Raw genomic sequence first — 20753 nt, 5'->3', positions numbered from 1 at the left:
AGTCTGGGCTCTTAGCCCACCTTTACCCCAATGGGTCCATTTATTTGTATTCCATATGCAAAAATGATGGAACTGAAGATTTTTGTGATGAAAGAAAAACTTCTTGTCCCCTAATTTATGTTAGTAAAGCTCAATTTTTCACTGAAGTACAGAAATGAAATATGAAACAAATGAGAGTAATGAAAATGGGCCAAGCTCTGTGTGTGATGTGTTGAGCAATCAGCATCCTTCTGGTACTTGCATTCAAACATTTTAATATGAGGACTGCTTCTTATTAATCTTGTTCCTGTATATTCTTAAATCCCTAGTTTTTTACTCTCTCCCAACCAACCACTTTCCCTTCATATACTTCATAGAAATTGAAAAACATAGCTATAGCATGCAAAGCTAAGATGAAAATGGGGGGAAATGGTGACTTGGGTAAAAAGTGACATTTAGTCTTTCTAACAGGGAGAAAAGACACTTTACTGAATGTGATATTTGCCTGGAATTTATGACTTTTGCATTTAGGTGGGCCCTGTAGCACCTGCTTCATGTATGTCATTGACCAATGTTATTTGGGCAAGATGAAACCAAAATGGACTTTGCAGAATTTTAGTTCCACATTAGAACCCAAAAGAAATTTGTCCATTGATCTCTGGGAGGTGCCTTCACTCTACATAGGTAACATTTCACAAAGATAGGACAGAAAGTTGGGGTTTTTCAACCTGGAAAAGAAACCTTGGAGCACCTTCCAGTACCTAAAGGGGGTCCTATAAAAAAAAATGGGGACAAACTTTAACATTGTGTTAAAGTTTGTGCTTTGTTTTTGCCTGTTGTGATAGGACAAGGGGCGATGGTTTTAAACTGAAAGAGGATCAATTCAGACTAGATACAGGGAAGAAGTTTTTTACAATGAGGGTGGTGAGACACTGACACAGGTTGCCCAGAGAAGCTGAGGATGCCCCATCCCTGGAAACATTCGGTGTCGGGTTGCATGGGGCTTTGAGAACCTGATAGAGGTGAAGATGTCCCTGGTCATTCCTTTTGGTTAAATAGTTAGAAAGCTAACACAGAAAGGAGCTAATAGCTTGGGGAAAACAGCAGCTGGCCTGGTTAGGGGTGGACTCCATGGACAACTACACGTTTTGATCCATAATAAGAAATTTCTTAAGGCAGCCAGGCTTCCCTCAGCAGATCTGTGTTTTCAGAATTAAGTCTGCTCCATGTTCCCCAGTTTCAGAGATGAGGAAACTGAATCAGAGAGCATTTAATTGTCTTTGTTATAACTACAGACGTGGAGGCAACCAAGAACTACCAATTTGCTATCCCTCATGGTATATCTCGGGGACTTGAAGCATGGCTTATTTCCAAGTAATCCTGTTGGTTGCTCCACCAGTAACTTTGCAAATTAATTATTTGCTATTCTTTGATTTCTAGCTGATTTTTTACTATGGAACTGGAGACAGCTGGTGTCCACAGCACTACTACGATGAGATCAAAATGGATTTTCCAGACGGGGACATTCGGCTTTGTGAGAAGGGGCTCCGCCACGCCTTTGTGCTGGATGCCAGCAAGGAGATGGCTGCCATGATCACAGACTGGCTACAGGATGATCTGACCAAATTATAAACACAGATTCAGTGATTAACAAGAAAATGATGTAATTATTTTGTGAACGTGTAATTTTTTTGTGAGAGAGTCCGTCCTATTTTTTTTCTGTTTATTATAGATTATGGCTTGTTTTCTATTGAGATGTTTTAGAGGAAGTTAAAGAGAAACTGGCTGGTCCAAAGTATAGTTTTATTGATTCGGTGCAGGTGTAGTTTTGTCCTGTGTCTTCAGGACTCTGCAGGACTTGGTGGAAGGTGGAATATTTATTGTCTGCTAGGGCTCTAGACAACACTGGTACAATTGTACCTGAGTTACTACCACCTCATTCACCTGCTGGAGAACTGTGAGGGATGTGGCAATGGATCCTGGTACGCTGTGAAAGACCTGGCCCTCTCTATGTGTCTCATCCATCCATGTAAACCAAGTGCATGACAGGCAGAACAGCCCAAGGCCCCTGGGCAACCCTGACATTGTCTCCTCTGGGTCGGATGGGGTTGGTGGTCAGTCCAAGGTCATGCTGAGTTCAGGATGAGTACAAAGGAGGTGTAGAGGAGATGTGCAGTTTCTCCAGTTTTCACAAGGGGTTTAGGGTGCCTCCAGGACTCCATGGTATTAAAAATGCCATAAGGTAACTGTGGCTGCTCAGCCAGGGAATACATAAGGAGCTCTTGTCTGGAACGTAGCCAAATGTTTCATTTTTCGATTGACTGTAGAGACTGGAAAGGACGCTGATCAAAAGTGCCAGTGTTAAAAGGTTAAAATGGATTGCAGAATCCATGTATAACAACTTCTAGGTGGCCTAGCTCTCCTAATGAAGTCCATGAGAACAGTGCTTGCTCAGCAACTTTAAAGAATTAAACCAGTTTTGATGCATGTCTAAATTTCAGTATTTTGCTCTAAGGACTAAGTGTGAAATTTTCTGCCAAGCCACAAATTAGATAAATTCACCATCAGAAAATATCTGTTACTGTGCCACGGCTGCACTCGTGACATGACGTGAAATGTTACTGTTGAGAGCCAGACCCTTGCACATTCCTGACAAGTTCACTGCTCCTCACATTTGTTCATGCCTCTCCTTTACAAATGGCAAAAAAATAGAAAAAAACATCCTACCAGTTGTGATAACAGAAGAAGTTACAGGCCATAGCTAGAAATGAAAACAATGCAAGTAAGGGGATCAGAGCCAAGTGTAATCAGGAAAAGCTTTCTAGCTATGAACCTGTGAAACAGTCTCCCTGCGGAGTTCACAGAGACATTTATAAATAAGCAAACCACTACAGAGTATAGTCAGGGGAGATCCTGCCCTTGCAAACAGATGAATTTAAATGATGCACTGGGTATCTAACTTACATGATTTATTAAGAGTTTTGATGTGGTACCAGTGAGAATGGTTCTGGAGAATGTTCTCTGTGATTCAGAAAGATTGATTAGTCACTTACTTTTCTTACACAATTATACACACACCTTACACTGCTCTCTAAACACCTCCCCCCCCCAAAAACCTTTCACTGATATTTAGACCAACCTGTATTAGAGCTCAGTTTTGGACAAGTTTTCAAACCTGCAGACTGACAGTGGATTTAAGTGACCTTCTTTGTATCAGAAACTGGTTTAGCTTTTGCGACTAGCCACTGGATTTTCCGATTACACTGCTATGTGATGAAATGGTACTGATGAGTGAGCCAGAAATGTTGAGACCACAGTTGCAGCAGCGTGAGGAAGAACTGGACAGATTCGAAGTGAAGGGACTGTGCCCATTAAACTGGTTCTGCTTATTGGAGAGTCATGGACTTTCCTTCTTTCTACAGGTCCATTTTCAGTCATGATCAAAACAATCCTTGTTCTCACTTTAGAAATCCATAGTTGTCTGTGTCTGTGTGTGTTTGAATAGCCCCCAGATGTTGGCATCATTCCTGTTGGATGGCCTTGGGGCAGATGCTCCACACATCTGTTGGCCGAGGTGCTCCCTGGGGCAGAGCCAGGGGCACGTTCACATATGTGGAGATATATAAATGTACACACACACATATATATATACATGTGCACGTTTGTATGTCAGCAACATAAAAAACTACACTTCACTTGGTTGTTTTGGTTTACACATTGATCTGGTTGAACAAAGCGTGTTCTTCAAAGTATATGGGATCAGGGAATCGAGCGAGGACTCAGTTTGTGGAAGTTCAGCTGTTGTGGTGGATCTCCTGAGACCAGACAAAATCTTGCATTAACCAAAGATGACAAGCAACTATTAAAGCCTGGGAACTGAAGCACCTACGAGAAGCAGTTGTTTACAGTGCATTATTCGTATACTTTGTATGAGGAATTAATTTAGCAATACTTGTACTTGACTTGTGTATGCCTTTTATACAATTGTTAATCCATTATAATAAATCCTACTGACTGCATTAAGACCTAAACTGGGACTAGGTCTGGTCAATGATGACCAGATCTACTGCAGGAGAATGCCTTACAATTTTCTTAAATGAATTTTCTCTAATATTATCAAAACCATATTGATTCAATTGCTACCTTCCTCCTAGGAGCTGTTACTGTAAGGCTAAGATCTAAAAATTTGCTACTCTCTTCATTGCAAACACGCACGTATTCCACAGCTGTATTTCCTAAGAGGAGCAGATCCTACACAATGAGAATCCAGCTCCTCTGAAGCCCGTGGTGTTCACTGTCACCCCGGGCAAAGAGTGTCAAAAGTGCTTATGGTCCAAATGTGCCAACTTACCGTGAAAACACAGAGGGTCTTGCCTATTTTAAACTACTTAAAGAGTTCTTGGGAAACCTATCACAAATATATCGACTGTATGCTGTAGCACCTAATCTCTGTTGTTCACATCTGTGCTTAATTCTCACCACACAAGTAACCCTTGCTAGTTCAATGACTTTGACTCATGTGCAAGTGTTTTGCTAGATCGATACCTTTTATGAAAAGTACACAACTCCAATAACAAAAATAAAGACATTTATGGTAAAACGTAACTTGATTCTTTGTTTTGATAGCTTGTTTAGTCCTAGTTCACCTTCTCTATTACTTCATGCATACAAAATTTACAAAAATACTTTCCAAACCCCAAATTTCACATGCGATGCGGACATCTGCCAAGTGCACAGAAAATCCGTGGGTGGTAGGCACCTGACTCGCTTAAGCATTTTTATCCAGAGCCCCTCCAAAATAATCAACCAGTGTTTCCCCTTGCTCCCTCCAGCTCTGTGTTTGCTGCTTTGAATGAGCTATAGAGTGCATGGATCAGTGAGCTTTGTCCCTTCAGGAAGCTGGACGAGTGCTTGCCCAGTGTTTATGGTGAAGAATTTGGAGTTGGACTCCAAGCTAAACACCAGATTCTTGACTCACGGAGACAGATTGCATACATGAGCCACAGCAGATAATCTCTTCTCTGCAGTTGAGGTCATTTATGTATTTATTTTACAGAAAATGGGTTTATATGTGCATCCACTCCCCATCTCTTTCTTTGGTCTAGCTAATTGCCAGCAGAGACTTTAAACAAGATGTTCAGTGTTATCATTAATAAAGTCACTCAAACTATTACTGGGTTTGGATAAACTTACTAGACCCAAGAGACTTGTTTTACTCTGTGTCACAGGTCATGCTCAGACTCCCAGCTACAGTAAGTTTCTAAGGCTCTTCACTTGCAGGCAAATGTTCTCTTTCCTGGCACATTTACAAAATAAGAATCCAGAGAGGGTTTGTGAGTGACCAGGAACTATTAAAACAGCATATACTTCTGGAACAGCTGATGGGGATTGAGTACAAGGAGCAGATACAGCAGTAACAGCACAAGCCAGCTGCCAGGCATGAGCACTGCTCTCAGTAGCATCATGCAGAAGTTATGGAACAGGCATAACTGCTCAGATGAGACAGTAGGGAGAAGTTTGATTAAAAACTGTTTCAGAGTGCTTAGGCTGATAGTCAGTGGCCTAGCTTTTGCCTGTTGCAAGAATGTGCTTGCAGGAAAATAGCTGTGTTGTGGAAAGTAGTTTGCAACAGCTGATAAAACACAAGATGTTGTTTAAAACATTTGACTGACTGTACCTGGAATTGGAAAAAAACTAGGCTTTCCCAGTGTCAGGACTTAGCTACTCCTTTTCCCTAACAGGCACCCTTACAATCTGATAAGGATTCAGCTATCCAATCTAACTCACAGGATACAGAATACCAGAATATAAATGCCTTGAATTGCTAACATCATCTGGTCTCATCATGCAGGGGGTACTGCAACTTATCTCTGATTATTGGGAAATAACATGTATTCTCACCCACAAACCCACAGGATGTTAAGTCTCCAGAGCGATCCAGCCCCAGTACTGCCTCAGTAAAGTCAACAGGATTGCACATAGGCTTAGGGAGACCCAAGTGATTGATTGGCTGAGACTCAGGCAACAGAGGAGCCATGACATGAACAAATTGCTTCAGTGCAAAAATACTACGTGCAAGATGAGTTTCCTTTTATCCTCATATCCTTACTAGTTTGCACCAAAATAGGACAGTCCAACACAGCTGGATTCCTACGGATTTGTTCTCATAGCAATGAAAACATGCCTGCCTAGTATCAGTTATTGAAACCAAGATGAAATTCTCCTATTAGAATACTTCGGGACTGCACTTGAGCCTCACACCAGCACATGTCCCAGTGATCTCCCCAGGCACCTCTGGACTGGGCTGTGCCATGGAGAACAGTGTGGGATGGTACATGAGAGGCTTCAAGTAAGTCTGGTCCAAAACCTACTGAGGTTATTACAGGCATTGAAAGCAATTTCCCTGAGGTTTGGGTTAGTTGCTAAGAGGAAAACTGGTACTCCAGGCAAAATTGAACTGGCTCACCTAACTTGGCAGTTCATAAACCAGTGCTCCCAAAATGGATGTCTAAATTCCCTGTCTGGTCTAACTTAGATATGCAAATGTATGGGGTACCAGATCTCTCTCTTGAGGTCCTGGCAGGCACCAGCTAATTCTTTTACTACCTAAGGGACTTAGGCATTTGCATTAGGGTTAAAGTCACCAAGTCAGTGCCTGAGTCGGACCATGTCCTCTTTTAACAATGGTCTGCATTTTCTTCCATTGTACCCTTTTGTGACCTTCAACATGTCCCCTGTCTTTGCTGTGCCTTTACCTTCAAATATGAACTGACTAGTTTATGTTGTCAATCATGAGTAGTCTGAAGTGCTGTGGACTAAAAACCTGTCTCCACTGAACACAAACCCACCACTCCCACTGGTTTCAGTGAAGACATGGTGGGAGGTCTGTGAATATCCATTTGCTCTCATCCCTCAATGTTCTGTTGAAAGTAACTTGTTAAGATAACACATTCCTGTAAAACTGCTCATACAGTGGACAGGGGGACATGGAGGCAAATGCCATCCTGCTTCCCTGTGCGTGCCTACTGGAGAACTTGTACCAAAAGATCCCTTCAGCCAGTGGGACCATAAATGGGCATGTGAGGATGCAGAAAACTGCCTGAAAATTGACTCATGCATGATCTGTCATTCCACGTGCCACTGAGAATAGAAATGACCATGCCTCACCCCAACCGCGCCATATGTTTGTGGATGTGCTTAAGAGGAAGGGACAGTCTAGAAAATACCAATCTTGTAAGAATTAAAATCCTTCAGGCAAATGTCTCTTTTCAGTTCTCCATGTGTTTCTCCTGGCTCTTGAAAGCTGAGGATGGCTCTGCTTTGTCTAAAACATATAACCTGATGCCTGGAAGACTTCTTCCGTGCTTCCAAATATGCCTTGCTCCACACCTGCATCTTCTCAGTATCGTGTGCATAGGGATGTAGCAGAGGCAGTCACAGCCCTATTACCTTCACTCACTGTGTCCAGTGCACTTAGATGATGTCCACTGCAGGAGCATTTGCTAAAGCAACTCACTCTCCCTCAAACTTCTGGGTTTGCCACTGTAATGTTCCAGTGAAAGCAGGTGAGAAAAAGGCCGTGTCATTACGTGACAGACCATTTCTCAACGTGCATGACACACTTATCTAATGTGATGTATTAATCTCATCTTGCAGATTCCCTGCTTTCTGGATGAAAGCAGGGAGCTTTTGAAGTTCAACTACTATAAAAATGTCGTGGTTTTGCCCTGGCTCAAAAGGATTTCCTGTCTCAGGGAAATCTATGTCTCAGGCAAAGCTATTAAAAAAAAGTACATTGAAAGCAGGAATAATGGACTAATAAAAAACCAATATTCAGTGAAAAGCCAACTTTAAACGAAGCATTTTCTGCCATGGTAATTAGCAGCCCAATCTCTCAGGTGCATCAAGCAATGTATCGTGTACCAGTGATACCTAAGAGGAACGAAACTATCAGACCCAAGGCAGTCGAGGCAGGTGAACTGTGTTCATAAACACAAGGCAGAAAGGGATGTACATTTTGATGATAAATCCATTGCACACTCACTGTGCTGTGAGTTTATTTATTGGAAAATACCTGTGGCTGCCCAGGAAGACAGTTTAAAATGAATGGGTATTTCATTTTTGGTTTTACCAGCTTAGGTAGCCACAGGAGTAAAGGTGACTTACAAAGGCTGTTCTGATATCCGGTTTCACGACACAGGCACAAGTCTTCAGAAGAAAAAGAAATCTTGCAGAGGTCTATTTATCAATAAAATATTTAATAAACTTATCTGTACAAAATATTAAAAAGGTTATTGAAGAGTATACAAGAATACTTATTTAACAAATATATACTGCTATATAATATATTCAAGAAAATATAGATTGCTGTTTACAGTTCATTTACAATCCCATATGTACAATCTATTTAAACTTTAGATACATACAAACAATGCATTTACACCATCACATACAGAGCTATCTTCTTCAGAGATATTTCACACGCTCAGACCTGAAAAAGCTGAACAAATAAATGGATAGTTCAGAGGCACACACAGGGATACGAGTATTGCTTCAAAATTCATAACTACGAGAGATACAGCTATTGGAAACATGAGTCCTTTTTCATTTTTTGATATTTTCCTTTCTGATCAAAGAAAAGAACATATAAATAAAACCACGACTGACCAGCAGAGAGGCTCGTTTAGTCAAAGGAACTCCAGATAGTGTTGACTTGAGAGACAGAGCACATGGTGATGGGATATGGAGGGACTGAGCAAACTGGATCAACATTGCTCCTGCTGCATCCAAAACAGGGATGACCACGAGCAGAGAAGGTCTGTCCTGCACAGACATGTGCCCAGTCCTTGTGAGCAGCATCTCCAGGACGGAGCTGGTGACTCCAGCTGGGCACAGCCCCCAACTGCTCCTCAGGCTGTAAGAGCTTGATCTGCAAAGGCACTGCACAAATGTCGCTTTCTGAAACACGTGGGATGAATGTAACCAGAATGATCCCTTCCCTCCTTGATGCAAAATATCCTTTGAGATGTAGGGTGAGCTCCCTGGTCAGTGGGTTACACCAGCAGGAGTTCCACATTGAACAAGGAGGGGATGAGCTGCCCCTACAAAGTGGCTCATCCCCAGCTGATCGACCACCTACACACCCACTTAACTCTGGCACCTTTTCAAGGACCACAGCCCAGCCCCTCCATGTTTGACCATCCCTTTTCCTGGCCTGTGGATGCTATTTTAAATTCTGCTGCTAATGGCTGAACTTCTGTGAGCCCCTTGGTGCTCAGCAGCTCCCAGCACACAGCTGGCACGCAGCTCCCTAGGATGACCAGCTTGGGACCAAAGCAGCCCCAAACTTTGCCTCTTGGAATTCCCCTACTGCTCCCCTCCTCTCTCTCCACCAAGGCAGGATGGAGTAAATTAATGAAACACCACAGGGAACATTACTGTCTCCCCAAAAACTGGGACCAACTGGATGCCACAGTTCCCAGGGAGGCCAGGCTTGGTCCAGTCTCTGGGTCTCGTTCCTGATGATGGAGACCAGGGTGGCACCAGCATAGGTTGACACTGTGGCAAAGAGGAGAAGAGGGGAGACCCAAACTCTCCCATGTTCCATCAGCAAAGCACGTGAGTGTGGGACCCATCATGAGCAAGTCCCCTCCTCCCACTGTTTTCAACCCTGCCAGACCCATCCCCTCACTGTCCCCTTCTCAAGGGCACAGACTGATCCCTGTCCTCCTGCTGTTGAGGCTCAGTCTTCCCTTCTTCACCCTCCTCCCCTCACCAAACACCACAGCAAGTTTGCACTCCTCATCCTGAAAACCCAAAGCATGAAAACCAGTACCAAAGCAGAAAAAAACGAGCTTACAAAATGTATGAATGGACTATTAAGTGGTGACGACAGAAAAATGGAGAGCAAAACCTGATGAAAAACCACTGAAAATGGGAAGGTTTTGTTTTCAGCCATTTCTGGGAATGAATCAAGCTTCGGTTTAAGATTTTTCAATGCCAGCTCCATGAAAATGCTCTGCTGCCCAAGTTTCCTACCCTAGTCCATTCAGAGTTAAACATGGTGCATCTGCCAGCCCGCCCATGTGCTTCTTTCCACCACCACTGACATCAGGCTCCTCTCCAACATGGAAAATTCAGGGGCTGTTTGGGTACTGCTGCCAGGAAAAGGAAAAAGCAGCCACATGGGCTACTTGTGTCTTGAGGTGCAAGGATGCAAAATATCCTTTGAGATGTAGGGTGGGCTCCGTGGTCAGTAGGTTACACCAGCAGGAGTTCCAAATTTTGGTCAAAGGCCCAGAACTTTGACTGATAGGGTAAAAGTGATTTTCAGAGACATCTTTGCACCTCTGTGTACCTCACAACACTCTGTACTAGGAAAAAGAGTTTCAAAAAGCTGAATGCAGCTGGTTTTACCTTGGAAGGCATAAACCAGCTTATGACAAAATTGAAGGTGTCTCACACACACAAGCCTGGTGGAACACCTTGCTCTTTTACCAGCCATTAATTCAAAGATAGGAAAGGCAGAAAAAATCTCCCACCACCACCAAGGTCACAAGCTCCTGACCATCAGGAACACTCCATCCATGAATAGTTAGCCCCCAACTCCTCTCCTTCTGTGTTTTCAGAGACGACACACTCCCACAGTGAGCACACTGCTGCACTCTGCTCCTGCCACCCAGCATCTCCATTCAGGCCCCACATAGCCATAAAGGGATCCCTGATGCCAGAGGAGCTGCTCTGATTCCAGTGAGACACAAACAGTCTCTCCATCTGCTGGTCATGGCGACTTAAAAGAAGAACCACACTGCTCTCAAAGACCAGTGCTTGGTTTTGCCCACACAGGTTTTCCCACCCACTCACCTCCCCAGAGTGTGATGTGAAGAGAGAAAAATTCACACCATAACTCCAGTTGCACACAGGACAGGGGACACAGCAAACTGTGTGGTGGGACCACCCAGCCAAGGTCCATGTGACAGCCCTTCAGTCTGACCATCTTTCAAACCCAGTGGTACAGCCCCGCTTAGGGTGACAACCTCTGTGAAATACCCAGACTCTCATTGCCATTGCCCCACATAGTTTTTTTCTCCCTGGCACGTGGCCCTGCTGCTCCAGCACAGACAAAAGAGAAGGCACTTGGATTTCAGAACTCGCTACATGCTTGGCAGGAAACCTTGACATTTCCCACCAGGTTTGTTCCAACAAGAGTATGAGCTGGATTGGTATTTATGACGTATCTATCACATTAACATAGGTCATGGGGTTTTGATGCGAGTAACTGCAAATGCTGCTGTCAAGAGAAGCACAAGTTTTGCTCATGGCAAAACTCCTGTTAAGTCTGGAGAGCAAAGCTGTGACATCCCATCAGAACTTCCAGGGTGCTCTACTCCACTTGCCCAGCTGTGGTCCCCTGGGACCCACATCCCCCAGGGGTCCTAAGTGATGCCCCAGCCTCTCTGTCTCTTCCCTGGAGAGGCAGTGCTGCCAAGAGCAGAGCGTGTGCCTGCTGTTACGTGGGGGCCAGCACAGGTGACTGTCCCTAAATACCACTTTTGGTCTGTGGCATAAGGGCTTAAAACTGTAAAAGAAGCTGCTTGTTTTGCAATGGGAGTGTGACCGATAAATCACTGCAGCATCACCCAGTGACATCTGTGTAACCACAGCCTGAGTTAAAACCCACACGGTGCAAAAACACCCAGGAGTCACTGGCACTCGGACTTGAGCAGAAGGCTCAAGGCTTGGGCTTCACTTTTAATACCTTTGCAGTCTTTTCCTTACGAGTATGCCAAGCGTCAGCCAACACACAAAGAAGACGTGGTCTTGTCTGCCAGTGCTGACCAGAATCAACACAGCTATGCCCGGGAGAAGATGCTGCAACCCTGAATCAAGCCCTTTTCCATATGAACACCCTTCTCTTTTCCAGAGGATAGTAATTTCCCTTCTATCACTGGATTTGAAATATGTTTAAAAAAAAAAAAAATGGGGTGTGTGGATAGATAAAACCCCTATTTTAAGAGAAGCAAAAATTAACCATTCCTTAAAAGAAAAAAGGATGTTTTTTGGGGGCATTATTCCTAGGCCAGAAGCACCCCTGGTCACTAGGCAGTTAAACCAGGCATAAAACCATTTTGCTTTTGACTATTCCTGCTATGGAGCTTCACTGGACAGGGGGCTTCAGGCCATGGTGCAGGCAGTGGCTTAAGCACAGTGTTTGGTTTTGCAGAGCTCAAGGCACAGACACCAGTCCTGTCTCCTAACCAGGTGTGCTTCCCTGAATCGCAGCCCCAGTGCTTCCAAGTCAAATGGGATCACTCCACATTTCCCTGCTCCTGCATGATTACATTCCCATGTCTGAGGGGAGGGAGCCAGTTAAGCATAGATACATAGTCTTTTTCAAATGCTTAATATTTCTAGTTTCACTGTAATTATATCCTGCAGATAAAAATGGTGCTCAAGGTCAAACAAATCCTCCAGGAGGATATACACTGCATGGAAACTGGTTTTGGTTTTGTTTTTTTTTTTAAACTGGAAAGGTTGTATAAATACTGCAGAATAAGAACCTATAATTATCCATTAAAATCACTCTGAGCCTACTGAATTCATATTTGTCCATGTTCAACCTCTAGTCTCATATTTATAAAGTTTACATGTGGCCAAAAATCAGCTCAGGCAAGAGGCAACTGATCAGAAATACGTTTTTCCTGGACTGTTTCTACAGCATTAGAGGGTGATGCTCAGCCGAGGACCAGCTTCAGGGATGAGGGCTGGGCTGCCACCATCCTGCAGTCAGTGCCCCACCTACCTGCCCCAACATGGCAGGGCTGCAACAGCTCAGCTGAGGGAACCTCCCTGTCCAGAAAAGGCTTTCACACCCACCACTTCCACTGAGAGTCACAGAATCATTAAGGCTGGAAAAGACCATCAAGTCCTACCATCAACCCAGCACCACCACCACGTTCACCATGAAACTGCATCCTCAATTGCCTTATCCACACATTTTTTTGAACACTTCAAGGGATGGCAACTCTACTACCTCCCTGGGCAGTCTGTTCCAATGCTTTACAACCCTTTCCATGAATTTTTTTTTCCCCCTAATATATAATCTAAACCTCTCAACATTTGCAGCGGCTCTGACAGTTGTTGCCTAAGCCTCATTCCAGTGTTTGGGTGCAATTTCCAAATCCGCCTGGCAATGGAGAGGCAGCCCTGGCAGTTGGCATGCAGGGATCCATAAAGGGACAAGTGGTGCTTTTGCTCTGGAAACGCTCCTCTGGGAGCAATAAGCAATGTGACAGCCGAGCATTGCAGCTGATACACTTTCCCAGGGGGAGGAACACAGTTACCCATCAAGAGCCTCAGCCCCGCTCCCCTCCAGCCTTGCCCCACACATACACATTCCCATGGAGTAGCCCCGGGCTGCCTTCCATCTCCTTAGGCAAGCAGAAAGAGGGTCTGACTCCATCCTTTTCCCTCCTGTTGTCCTCCAGAGGTTGTTTGCCCAGGAAAGGAGCAGGTGCTCCTTTAAAAGAGCAGCTGGCACAGCAGTGTCACCAGGGGGCGAGCACAAAGGGCCCCACAGCTCACCTCGGGGGGCTGAAGTTTGCTGCCCCACCAAACATGCCTGCTCAGGGAGAGGTACCTGCAGCCAGGAGAGCCAGGACTGATTCCCAGATGGGCAAAACCATGGATGGCATCACTGCCAGCAGCGGCCTCTGCGCTCTCCCCAAATCCTTGTTTACCGTACTGATCCAGGCTACAAAACTTCCCCCCAGGACCAGAAAAGCCACAGTGGGGTTCAGGGCAGAGCCTCAGCAGAGCACAGCACACAGCACTGGCGTTGGGGTGAAGCACTGCAAGATCCAACCCATCACCCTGCTCCCCATCAGCCACCTCCAGGCCTAAGGTGGGCAACAGCTGTCTGTTCCCTGCAGCTGTGGCTGAACAAAAGCCACAAGAACTGAAGGTCACTGGTATTAACACCCCCTTGGACTTGGTCCCACAGGAGCAGGTCTCAGGCCAACCTTTTGGCTGAGGCTCACAAGAGCCACCAGCCTGTGGGGGCTGCCAGGAGCTATATATATCTCTTGCCTGGATCTGAACTGCCCACAAACCTCCACCGCAAATATTTGGAGGAAGGGGAAGAGGTAAGAGAAACAAAAACATTAAAAAATATTGTCTCAGCAGTGAGAAAAACTATCAAACAACCCATGACAACTGAAAAATTAGGTACTTCAAAAGCTTGGTAACTTTATAAATGGCGCGGTGTTTCCAGAGCAGGCAGCTCCAGCACTGCTGTGCCAACCTCCTTCCTAAACCATCTGTGCTAAAGCCAAAGGGCAAAGGAAAGCCACCATCCCTCCTGCCGATCCCTCCTCACCCACTAGTTCCATCTCAGCCTCCCCAGGTGCTGGCAGGGAGAAACCCCACCCGCATGGACCTGATTCTTCCTCTGCTCCACCAACCTCCACCTCTGAGCATCCTCCTGGGGACAGTTACATCATTAATATATATTTACATTCATGCTGAGGTAGGGAGATGGGTTTTCCTCTTGGATACATGTATGTAAAGTTGGAGGAGCTCCACGGGAGTCAAGGGGGTTACACGAGACTTACGGGTACCACATTTGCTCTCCTGAGTTGCCACCAGCCACAGCCTGAGGATGCAGAGCAAGCCTCTGTGGATGAGGACAGAGGAAAGCTGGGGGGTGTTAGCCCAGTGGATCTATCACCATTATCAGTGTGCACAGTTTATTCCCTGCTGATGCACTATTTTCTTGTGGGGAAGTGGCTGTTTGACCTCACCAAGGCTTTTCTGATCCTTGAAATCATTTGGATTCCAGTAGAGTTCTTTGAGACGACCCCCTCTCTGCCCTGGCCAGGTCCAGCCTTCCCAGCAGAACACCCCTGCCATGGAGGACAACTGGTTTCATATAGGGAAAACACCATATTTTCCAGCAGGGATTTATCTCCTCCAAAAGCAAACTACTGTCACTAATAAGCACTGATGTTTACATACCAACACTCTGACCACCAGTAAAAAACAAACCATCAAACACAAAGTCTGTGCAAATACACCTGTGGTCTACACCAACCCAGCTGTGAAGCCAGAGTTTGGTACCAAAAGCCACTGAGGTGCAGCAGAAACAGTTCCCAACATCAAAAGCACACCCTGCCATGGATGCGAGGTTTCTCTGATTTAAAGGCATAATTTATACTCAGCTCCTGAGTTGCAAAAATCCTGCAGCCCTTTCAGCACGGGTCAAAGCACCCCATTTTATGTAGCAGTCTCCAAGGGTGACATTCAGCCCACAGCATGGGAAAGGTCCATTCCTGGCAGATCCAGGCTCCTTTAATGGAGCAGGGAGAGGCCGGTGCTCCAGGGAGGGATGGAGCTTACTGGGAAATTGATGCCAAAGGAAGATAGGGTGGAGCTTAGTGCTTTTACAGAGATTATTTGGAAAAAGAAGAACTCAAGCAAAATGGCTCTTCCCTGGGGAACTCAGGACCTTTGTTTTTCTCCAGACATGCTAAGTACGGCTGTGTGAACTGTGGGCCTGATGCCGCCTTCCCAGTATGCCTTGGAAATGGGGTTTTGTGCAGGAAAGGGAGGGGACTCACCAGCCAGTACCTCCCGCAGGACATCAACAACAGGGCCAGCACTTTGGACTACATGGAGCCAGGGCACCCCCAGCTAACACCTCCCAGGACCATTCCCATTTTTTTGACAGCACGAGCTCTACTTCAGACCTGACTCTTGCTTTAGCCTCCAGTTACAAGGACCTTCTTTCCTGTCCCCACCAGCAGACTCACAAATCTCTTCCCACTGCACACAGGCCTGGACCAAATGATTTCAACCTCCAGCAGCCACAGGTTCTCCTCCCCCTCCCTTCTCCCATGGATCCCTCCTTTTTCCACCAGAAAACCTGGGGCAGCAATTTGAAGGCAGACAGAAGAACTCCTTTAACTCAAATAAATGAGCATTCCCACCTCACCTCCATCCCACTGCCACAGCTAGAGGGTGATGCTGACAAGATTCCTCTCCCACAGCCACCACTCCATCTGCCCCCCAACCCAAGGTCATCATTCCCACTGAGACAATTTTGGCCAGACATTTTCCAAAACCTTTGGGAAAGAAAGCGTCAGCTCCCCTTGGGAAAATCAAGCCTAGCAGGCAGAGCTCATAGGCAGAACAGGCATTTCCTGGGGGCTCTGTGTACCTCCCCTTTCCCATGGGGAGCAGGCAAGGCACAAAGATGGCATCAGCCTCACAGTCTTGGAGGGCTCATGGCCAGGGCAGCCCAGGGAAGGCAAGGGACAGCTGCTCTGAGCTTGGCTTTTAGAAAGGCACACACCAAAATGTGTATGTGTGTATATATATATATTTTATATATATATCTATATTTATATATATAAAATGGGGCAGGGCTGCTGGGCAGGGCAGGGAGGGGTGGGGAGGAGGAGAGCTGCAGAAATTGCTACCTGCAGCCACACGTCTCCACGACCATGTCCTCATACTGTTTGTAAACCACATTGTTCCCAGAGTCTATGTAGAGGATGCTGATGGGGCTGAGCTTGGAGGGCACACAGCAGCTCGGGGGGGTGGACTCTGGGTCCATGGAGTTCATCAGGGTCTGAATAATGGCATGGTTGGTGGGCTCCAGGTGGGAGCGCAGGGGGAAGTCGCAGACCCCCTCACAGTGATACGCCTCATAATCCAGGGGGGCGATTATCCAGTCATCCCAGCCCAGCTCCTTGAAGTTCACGTGCAAGGGTTTCCTGCTGCAGCGGGTCTTCGCCTTCTTCCCATGGCCTCTGCCCCCAGACCGGGCAGCAATCGTGGTCCTTCTCTTCCTCCGCTTGGGATACAACTCCTGGCCAGGATCGGGGGGCTCCAGGAATGGGGAGCTGCCCAGGGCCTTGATCTTATCCCGGATCTCCTTGAAGAGATTCTCCTTCCTCTGGGTGCGGGAGAAGGCCACGAGCAGGGCTCGCTCATGGGGCTGGGGCTGGGGCTTGCTGAACCCCAGCTGCCGGGGGGGCAGGAGCTGCCCCGACTGATCCGAGACGATCCTCAGGAGGAAGCACAGCAGCGTGCCCGAGAGAGATCTCTCCCTCCGATCTCGCAAGGCTTCCCAGACATCAAAAACCTCCCATCTGGAGGAGCCTGCATCCAAAATGTCTGCAGCCCTGGAGTCCAGTAGCCGGGGCTCCTCACCATCCTGGTTTGGGCAGGTGGAAAGGAGGAGGTGGTGGAAGGTGCCTTCAGAGGACAGGGCCAAGCTCCGGTTTTCAGGGAGGGCGCGCAGGACCCGCAGCTCTGCGCCCGTCACCTCCTCTGCCTCAGGCAGGCTGGAGATGTCAAAGAGGTATCGCTGCTCGGAGGCGAATAGGGAGGCATCTGGAAGAGATAACACAGAGGAGAAAAAAAAAAAAAAAAGGAAAAAAAAAATTTAAAATCCCAGCAAGATGAAGCCAAGCTTTCATTAGGGAGGTGCAAGGGACACAGAGCTAAGAGGGAAGATCTTGCCGTGCAGCAAGGCTCACTGAGTATCCCAGCAGGACACAGCCTGTGTGTCCTGCGTCCAAGAGCGTCACTCCGGCTGGAGGCACCAAAAACAAACAAGGAGGAGAAGGTACAGAGGGAGGAAGGTATCAATTGAATCAAGTGGTTTCTCATCAGCACTCCTTCCCATGGCCCAGGGAGGCTTCTCTGCCTCCTCCTGGGTGTTCCAGTGACCTTAGTTGTGCCACTATTCTGTTTTGGCATGGAAGGCTCATCTGAACCTGTGTGCCACAATCCCATTTCCAATCAGGAGATGGTCATCGATTTCTTCTGCCCTAAGTGTCACACACACAGAGAGCCCCAGCCACACCAAGTAAAAAGTTGTGAAAAATTCCATTTTCCCATCACAGACACACGCCTGATAGAGGCACCACCAGAGGCTGAAAGTGAGCCCAGCTTCACTTTGTCACTGTTTTTGGTGGATCCAAAGCCCAAACACAGACTTGTGCAGTTTCTGGCACTGATTAAATATACTCAATGTGAATTAAAAAAAAAAAAAACAAACAAAAAAAGAAAAAACAAAACAAAACAAACAAAAAAACCACAAAAAAACCAAACACACACAAACCCCAAAACAAACAAACAAACAAACCCACACACAAAAAAACAAACCAAAAACAAACAAAACCCCCCAAAAAAACACCAAAGGAGGTGGCATTGGGGAGAAGAAATGAATGAGTTCTGGGAGGGTTGTTATTTATTTTCTCCCTCGTTAACGAGAAACCTGACCTGGGCATGCTGCAAACATCGCTGCTGTGCCCGAGCCCCTTGACCCGCTGTCGGCAGAGCCCTGTCCGACATCCTCACACCGCAGCCCCGCTGGGTGCAGCCTGCACCGTCCGCCAGGGGGGAAACAATCTTCTCCCTGTCATCTGCTGCTGCTGCTACTATTATTATTATTATCCTTATTATTATTATTCATTATAGTCATTATTATAATTATTATTTTAAAAGCAGATCTAAAGTTCCTGTGCGAAGCAGATAAGAGCAGATAAGGAGATCCCTTTGAAGAGTTCATCTGGTTTCGTTTTGCTCTGAAACTTCCCAGGACCTATGCAGTTTTCCCCCGGCTCTCTCAAGCCGGGCACTGCCCACCCTCCCACCGGATCATCTTCCCCGCGTCCCACCTCGCTCCCCTGACCTTGCCCTATCAGCTTTTAGCACCCTTTCCCTCCAAAGGCCGCCGGCAGGATACGACCCGATCTGGGTGTGGGGATGGGCTTGGGGGGTTCCGCACCAGCAGCCGCCGTTCTCCCACCCCGGGGCAGCCGGCGACAGGCACCGCGGGGAGGTTGGGACTGGGGCTGCTTTTCAGTTTGCCTTTTAATTTTATTCGATCGGGAATTTATAAATTTTTCTCCCCCAGCCGAGCGAACTTTGGCGGCAGGGTGCGACATACACATGTTAAAAATATATGATCAAGTGCGTTTATGTGTTTATTTGATTATCACCATTAGATTCGCGGCTATGAAGAGGGCAAAAGGAGGGGGAGAAGGAGAAGGGGAGCGCGATGCCGAGCTCAGCCGGCGGGTCGGCGGGAGCCGGCTCCGGAGTGCTCTCGGGGCACGGCGTCTGAGCTCCCTCCCCAGCCTGGCCCGGCCCGTCGCGGGGCCCTGCGGAGTTTTTCGAGCTGCAAAGGCTCTGGCGGGTCTTCTCGCTCCCGGTCCCGGGGGTGCCGAGCAGAGAAGCTGCCTCAAAATTGCGCCGCAGCCGCCGGCCCCGCATCAGGTGGCGGGAGGTTCCGAGAGCCGCCCGCACACCCGCCCGCCCCGGCCCGGCTGGCTGCACCTCGCACACCGTCCCCAACCCCAACCCCAGCCCCAGCCCTGAACGTCATCCTTGACCGCGCAACCCCATCGCTTCCTCCGACCTCACGCTCATCTCCATCTGCAATCCCTTTTCCCAGCTCCAGACACAAACCATTTGCTGTCACTATCGTCGCCCCAGCCCTATGCTCACGCACAACCCCACTACCAGAACTGTCCTCGTCCCCATTCCCACGCTCCGTCTAGCGCACGGCTCCATTCCCGTTAAACAACTGGGACGCGCAGCCCCTGTCCCGTGAAGCTCCATCCCGTGAGCTACCCCCAACCCCTGCAACCACCCCGTGCTCAAACCAACGCACAGTCCCGTTCCCCAACCCCATCCCAGGCACAGCCCCGCGTTTGGACCGACGCGCGACCTCCCTCTCTGCGCTGCCACCGCGTCCCCAAACTCACGCTCGAAGTGATGCGCAATCCCGCGTCCATCTCCGCACCCACGCAGAAGCCCGATCCCCGCGCCCACGCACAGCCCCGTCTCCATCCCCAAGCCCCATCCTCATCCTAACGCCCGTTCCCAAGCCCAAGCATCCCCGACGGCGCGGTCCCGGGGGGACGCGCTCCCCGCACTCACCGCTGCGCGCCCGCTCCGCGAAGCCCGTGACGGTGTCGGCGCGGCCGCCGGGGCCGCGGCGGGCGGCCAGGCGCTGGTACAGGGCCACCATGTAGTGGTGCGGCACCACCGTGCCGTTGCGGAGAGCCCCGTCCCTCCGCGGCGGGGAGGAGAAGGGGGAGGCGGCGGCGGCGGCGGAGGAGGAGGAGGCGGAGGAAGGCGCGGCTGCCGAGGGTCGCTGGGGAGCGGCCGCCGACGGGCCGCGCACGGCGGCGGCCTCCAGCCCGCGGCGGAGGCGGCAGGCGCCCAGCAGGCAGAGGCAGAGGGCGGCGGCGGCGGCGCGGAGGCGCATGGCGGCGGCCCGGGGCTCGGCGTGGAGCTGCTGCCGCCGCCGCTCCCCGCCCGCTTTTGAACATCGTCTTCGCCGCCGCCGCCGCCGCCGCCACCGCCGCTCCTCGTCCGCCCGCCGCCGCCGGGGCTCCCCTGCCGGCCGCTCGCCCCTCCCCGCCCGGGCACCGCCCGCGCCCCGGGACCCGCCCCGCCTCCCCCGGCAGGTGGGACCCCCCCGGACACTCCCTGGACCCGGACCTCTCCCCCGGCAGGTGCCACCCCCCCGGATCCCTCCTGACCCTGCCCTGCCTCTGCCTGCAGGTGGCACCCCCCGGACCGTCCCCTCGGACACCGCTCTGCCTCCCCCGGCAGGTGAGAGAACGCCCGTCCCCGCTCCACCTCTGCCTGCAGGTGAGACCCTAACTCGGAGACCCCCTGCCCGGTCCCCGCCCCGCCTCCCCAGGCAGGTGAGACACCCGCAGGCTCCGGCCCCGTCTGGTGGGAGGCAC

At 48.7% G+C, this 20753-nt stretch overlaps 2 protein-coding genes across 2 annotated transcripts in view; one reads left to right on the top strand and one right to left on the bottom strand.

The window, feature by feature from the left end:
* The window catches only part of LDAH (lipid droplet associated hydrolase), a 115446-nt gene extending 110862 nt beyond the window's left edge, over positions 1–4584 (top strand). The window contains exon 7 of the mRNA XM_050316435.1: positions 1420–4584. Coding sequence (XP_050172392.1) covers positions 1420–1611 — 192 coding nt within the window. The 3' untranslated portion in view covers positions 1612–4584. The remainder of the gene's footprint in view (positions 1–1419) is intronic.
* Positions 4585–8155: 3571 nt separating this feature from the next.
* On the bottom strand, positions 8156–20266 carry GDF7 (growth differentiation factor 7). Its single transcript, XM_050316429.1, has 2 exons — positions 19936–20266; positions 8156–17376 (listed from the first exon to the last, which is right to left on the bottom strand). The coding sequence occupies exons 1-2, from the start codon at positions 20264–20266 to the stop codon at positions 16454–16456; spliced, it is 1254 nt and encodes a 417-aa protein (XP_050172386.1). The 3' UTR covers positions 8156–16453.
* Between the last annotated feature and the right edge of the window lie 487 nt (positions 20267–20753).

The sequence above is a fragment of the Myiozetetes cayanensis genome, unplaced genomic scaffold (assembly GCF_022539395.1).
Source record: "Myiozetetes cayanensis isolate MyiCay16 unplaced genomic scaffold, myiCay2020 scf2-11, whole genome shotgun sequence".
NCBI lineage: Eukaryota > Metazoa > Chordata > Aves > Passeriformes > Tyrannidae > Myiozetetes > Myiozetetes cayanensis.
The sequence above is the reverse complement of the archived record's forward strand: the minus strand, read 5'-3'. Positions and strand labels throughout refer to the sequence as shown.